We start from the raw sequence: 6090 nt of genomic DNA on the forward strand, positions 1-6090 counted from the left end.
GCACAAATATCTAAGACCCGTGACGCCTGTTATCAATACAGACCTGACGAAGAAACGAACAGCTAGGAGATGACCATCATGAAGGCCTGCATGGACTTCCTGCCCACTGAGCACCAGCACTCGGCACACCTCAGCTCTGTGTGTCACCTCTGACAGCCCCGGGCAGTGGTGCCATTTGTCCCTCGTGTCAGAAGGACCTGAGGTATCAGAATGGTTTGTCTCTTACCAGGGTTCACAGAGAGTACAGGGCAAAGCCAGTGCCCCGGGTGCCTTCTGACTCGGAGGCTCTTCCTTTACCCACTCTGCCACCCCTTGGGGGCAACCACAGATTTGTTCAGAGGAGAGGCTCGCTGGAGACTACTGAGTGGGAGAAACTCCCCACCTGTGAGGCCCGGAAGTCCTGCTTCCCAGACTTACTCACAGTCACCCTGGGCCATGTGGCCCGACCTTTTCCCAGATGTCATACATCTAGATTTGTGTCCAGGAAATTTCGAAAATGCAAAATAGCAACTAATGTAAATGCTTAAAAATGCTTGCAGGCCACTGTGGCTTGGGGCCACTGGTTTGCAACTGCTGCTGTTCTGCCGGGATTAAGGATTAATTGCTAGACAGATATACATTGCCCAACATCCAATGATGAAAAGTTGGATGCTAGGGTCAGCAGGCAGCATGGTGGTTAAGGCATGGGACTACCACATGACTGACTATGCTTTGAGTCCCGGACCCAGTGGCTTGAAACTCACATGCCGAGTGCGTGTGCGCGCATGCCCAAGATCCCGAAAGGAGAATGGAGGAGAAGGGATTGCAGTGTGGCCACTGCCCCTGGAGCGTGATTTCTCACTTTCCCTCTCTGTATCTGCCTGTCTTTCTTTCTCTGGTGAGCCCATGTGTCTATGGCAAAACCTAAAAAAGAGAAACAGTTGGATACTTTAACAATGAGGGATTGAAGCAAAGTCTAATGTCTCCGGTTCTCAACTCTATTTGTACATTAGTATCATCTGGGGAATTTTGAATAAATACAAGTTTACAATCCCCAATCTGTTATTCTGGAATTCAGAAAGTTCTGAAAATCCAAATCCTTTCTGACTAAGTTGGTAGCAGTACTGGATGAGACAGGAAGTTATTTACAGCCTAACCTGCTCACAGGGCGTGAACACAATTTGTGCCCAGCGAATTCACGCTGCAGGCAACGTGTTGCAATGTGGGATTGTTGGGTCACAGGTGTGGCCTCCGACAAGGGCAGGCATGTTCTATAATACAATCTAAACCTCCAGAATCCAAGGCAGAATCTGACCCTGAGGTTTTCAGACAAGCCCCATCCTTGGGGAGTCTTAGCCAATCAGTCTGGATATCCTTAGGGTGGGACTGGGGCACTGGTAATGTTTCAGTAGCTCCCCCAGGAGACCCATAGGGCAGCCAGTTTGAGAGCGGGCAGGTAGCGGCTCTTGGCCCACCCTGGGTAGGTCCTTGGCCCACCCTGACACCATAGGCTATGGCAACAAACTGAACTGCAGCGCATGAAGCCATGTGGCTAATTGTGGGTTCAAATCCTTGGGTTGACCTGAAGTTTTCCTTAGTAAATTATGGGTACCAGGAAGAGAAAGGTTACCACCTTTCCTATCAGAGACTTTTCCCTGTGTAACAGACAACCTGGAGTCACTATACGTTTCTTCCCCTAATCCTCCCCAAACCTGTCCCCTCAATCCTGCAGAAGCCCTATGCCCCTCTTCCTTCCTGGAGCTCAGGATGCTACCAATTTATAAACTTTAATCGAATCCTCTGGTCATTCTTTTTTTTTTTTAAAGAGATTTTTGCTATGGGGCTCATGTGCTTGCTGAAGAGACACAGAGACGGAATGCGAGAACTCACCCCCGGGGGGATGGCCATACCGCAGTCCCTTCTCCTCCATTCTCCTCTTGGAATTTTGGTCATGCACGCACACGCACCTGACATGAGTTTTAAGCCTCTGGGTCTGGGATTAGAACCACAGTTGACTATTTGGGAGTCCAGCGATTTAACCACTATGCCACCTGCTGGGATCTGGTTATTCTTTAAATCTCATGTTTCTGTGGGACTCCTGTGCATACGCTTGTAATTTTTTTTTTTTTAGAGGTTTTTGCGATAGGGCACGTACGCTCGCCAGACAGACAGAGAGAGACAGAGAGATAGAAAGGGAGAAATCACCCTCCAGGGGGGATGGCCACGCCGCAATCCCTTCTCCTCCATTCTCCTCTTGGGATCTTGGGCACACACGCACACGTGCCCAGCGTGAGTTTTAAGCCACCAGGTCCGGGACATGAACTACGGTCGACTACATGGGAGTCCAGCGACATAACCATGATGCTAACTGCTGGTCCCCATACGCTGGTAATTAACATGTTTTTTTTTCTTTTTCTGCTGTTAACCCACCTTAAGTCAATGTAATTCATAGGTCAGCCCAAGAACCTAGAGGGTGAAGGGAAACACATGCCCCCCCCACCTGTAACCAAGCACAATGCATTGCAATGGCTGTAGGTGATGCTGTGTACCTGTGTGATGTGGACCTTCCTGGTGGACATAGGGCTTGAGGTGGTGTCTGAGGTCTCAGTGACGTTGATGCAGGTGGTGAGACCTGAGCCCTGCGCGAGAGCCACAAGGGCAGGCAGGAGGCCGCTGAGTCCTTCACCCACAAAAAAGGTGGTGAGATAGTGTGTAGGCAGCCGGCTCATGAAGGGCAGGAAGGTGACGGAGGAGGTGCAGTCCACCAGGGCCAGGAAGAAGGTGAGGACCATGAAGGCAATGCTGTGGTGGCCACCCAGCACCCAGGAGGTCATGTTCCAGAGGAAGGCAAAGAGGGTGCAGGCAATGGTGCCCACACCCAGCACTGTGAAGATGATGGGCACCTCGGAGAGGCAGCCAGGCCGGAAGTGGTGGAGCAGGGTGACCAGCAGGGGGCCGACGTTGGCTAGCTGGATGATCACGGTGAGGTAGGAGGGCAGGTACCAACCCTCAGGCAGCTCTGTCACCAGCAGGGGCAGCTCTACCCAGAGTCCATTGATGGCCACCCAGGAGCCCATCCCAAAGGTGCAGACCAGCAGGTGTATCAGGAAGGTCATGGCGGTGACTGCCTGGGGCCAGAGCGAGAAAGATACCAGGTGAGTTACTTCAGGTTTGAGGTTTTCTCTTATCCTTCCCTTCCTCATAAACAAGTTGATTTAAAAAAAAATATATTTTAATTTAACTTATTTATTATTGTTATTATTTTTACATTTGCTAGAGAGCACGCACATTCACTAGAGAGAGGAAGAGAGAGAGAGTGAGAAAGCAAGCCGCCAGGTCTGAGACTCGAACTACAGTCGGCCATATCAGAGTCCAACACCTCAACCACCTCTGGCCCCATGAACGGACTTCTTGATAGCGGAAAACACAGAAACATTACTTTATAATCATCATCATTTTTGGAGAGATTTTTGCTGTAGGGTATGTGTGCTTGCCGGAGAGACAGAGAGATAGAAAGTGAGAAAACACCCCTGGGAGAATGGCCTCGTTGCTATCCTCCTCCATTCTCCTCTCAGGATTTTAGGCACACACATGCAACCAGCTTGAGTTTCAAGCCCCCAGGTCTGGTACTTGAACTGTGGTTGACCATGTGGGAGTCCAGCGTCTTAACCACCATACCTCGTGCTAGCCCCACAAGGTGACTAATTAGCAGAAAACACAAATACATTACTTTATAATTAACCTGCGAGTAGATAAGGTTTTCCTAGCCATGACTCAAATTCAAAAGTTTGATATATTCAGGGGCCAACAGGTAGCATGGTGGTTAAGGGTGCTGGACTCCCCTGTGGCAAACCTCAGTTCAAATCCCAGACCTGGTGGCTTGCTTTCTCACTTTCCCTTTTCCTTTCTCTCACTCTGTCCTTCTCTGGTCAAATTAAAATCAATCAATCAATAAAGTTATATAAAATAATAATTTTTCAAACAAAAATAATTATTTATTTAATTTTATTTATTCATTCACTTATTTTTAATTGAACCAGAGAGAAAAAGAGAGAGAGAGAGACAGTGAGAAAGCAAGCCACCAGATCCAGGACTTGAACCATAGTCGGCCATGTGGGAGTGTTCAGCACCTTAACCACCATGCCACCTGCTGGTCCCAGTAAAATAACTCTTCAAAAGTTTGATATATTCAACTCCATGAATGTTATTAGAACACAAAGCAACAAGAAAAACAAATAAAGCACTTTCTACAGAAAATATGAACAGCAAAGTCAAAAGACAACTGACAACCTGGGAGAAATATTTGCAACATAAATCACAAAGGGCTCTTACTCCATAAAGAGTTTGCAGAAATCAAGAACAAGGGCTGGCAGGCGGCGTGGTAGTTGAGGCACTAGACTCCCACATGGCTGACCATGGTTCAGGTCCCAGACCCAGCACCCTGGAAATCACAACAAATAGATACATAAAGGAAGAAACATTTGAAAAAAGAAAGTAATTAAGAACAAAAAGTCCTGGGGCTGGTAGGTGGCATGGTGGTTTAGGGCACTGGACTCCCACATGGCCAACCACAGTTTGAGTGCCAGACCTGGCCGCTAGCTTTTTCACTTTCCCTCTCTGGTCAAATTAAAATAAACAAATAAATAAGGTTAAATAAAATAATTCTTAAAAAAAAAAAAAGAACAGAAAGACCCAATAAAGAAATGAGCCACGGATATGAACGGTTTGGTACAATAGAACAAAAGTAACAATAATCTTTAAAAATATCACCTTTATTCACAATGGGGAAGCAACTCTAAGGTGATATTTGTCACCCTGAGTTTATCCCAAAGCCAAAGATTGTCTGTCTTGTACAAAATGATTGACATTATTATTATTATTCACTGTGGCTTCATTGGTTAAAAAAAATATGAGAAACAACCCATGTGCCCACCAACAGAGGAACTTGCAAAAGGGAACACACTGCTCGCTGGAATGTCACTCATCTATTTAAGATAAAGGGGTGGGGCCAGCAGGTGGCTGGTGGTTAAGGGCACTGGCCTTCTGCATGGCCAAATGTGGTTTCAGTCCTGGACCTGACGGCTTGCTTTCTCGCTTTCCCTCTCTTTCTCACTATGTCCTTCTCTGGTCAAATAAAATAAATAAATAAATAAATGAAAAGTTAAATAAAATAATTCTTTTTTTTTTTCCTTTTTTTTGGGAGCGGTTTTTGCTATAGGGCGCGTGCGCTCGCCAGAAAGACAGAGACAGAGAGACAGAAAGCAAGAAATCACCCCTCAGGGAGAATGGCCAAGCCGAATCCCTTCTCCTCCATTCTCCTCTCGGGATCTTGGGCACGCACGCATGCACACTCAGCATGAGTTTAAGCCACCAGGTCCGGGCCGGGACCCGCAGTCGGCTACATGGGAGTCCAGTGACATAGCCATTATGCTAACTGCTGGTCCCAATAAAATAATTCTTAACAAAAATTAAAAGGAGGGGCTGGTTGGTGGTGTGGCGATTAAGGTGGTTGACTCCCACATGGCCAACCATGGTTTGAGTTCCAGGTCTGGCAGCTTGCTTTCTTGCCTTTTTTTCAGGGGGTGGGGGGGGGTTTTTGCGGGGGGGGGGGGGGGACAGCCAGTGGTGTGGTGGTTGGGGCACTGGACTCCCACATGGCTGACTGGTTCGAGTCCTGAACCTGGCGGCTTGCTTTCTGGCTTTCCCTTTCTCTCTCTCTCTGGTCAAATTAAAAAAAAAATAGAATAAAATAAATAATTCTAAAAATAGTAAAGTAAAAATTAAATAATTATTTTAAAAAATAAAATAAAAAAGAAATGTGGAAAGTGGAAGACCTAGCTGGCTGACAGGGAAATGTCTGCAGGCTATGGTGATGAGTGAACCAAATCAAGGCAGATAAATTTTTGGACATAGGGGAGGAGGAGGAAGAATATATCTTTTGGCTTGTATTTGCCTTCAGCAACTTCTGATGCACAAAACCTGCTAGAATGTTGGTACACCCTTATTACATATTTTTGAAAATGTATTTATTTTTATTGAAAAAGAAAGAGAGACAGACAGATACCCTGGACAGGGTCTTGTCACACAGCGACCCAGTCAGTAGGATTGAGC

At 46.7% G+C, this 6090-nt stretch overlaps 1 protein-coding gene across 1 annotated transcript in view; it reads right to left on the reverse strand.

The window, feature by feature from the left end:
* The window catches only part of SLC52A3 (solute carrier family 52 member 3), a 22923-nt gene that overhangs the window by 4183 nt on the left and 12650 nt on the right, over window positions 1-6090 (reverse strand). Inside the window, exon 2 of the mRNA XM_006162481.3 lies at window positions 2529-3107. Coding sequence (XP_006162543.1) covers window positions 2529-3095 — 567 coding nt within the window. The 5' untranslated portion in view covers window positions 3096-3107. The remainder of the gene's footprint in view (window positions 1-2528; window positions 3108-6090) is intronic.

Source organism: Tupaia chinensis, unplaced genomic scaffold (genome assembly GCF_000334495.1).
Source record: "Tupaia chinensis unplaced genomic scaffold, TupChi_1.0 Scaffold140086_1, whole genome shotgun sequence".
NCBI classification, from domain to species: domain Eukaryota; kingdom Metazoa; phylum Chordata; class Mammalia; order Scandentia; family Tupaiidae; genus Tupaia; species Tupaia belangeri.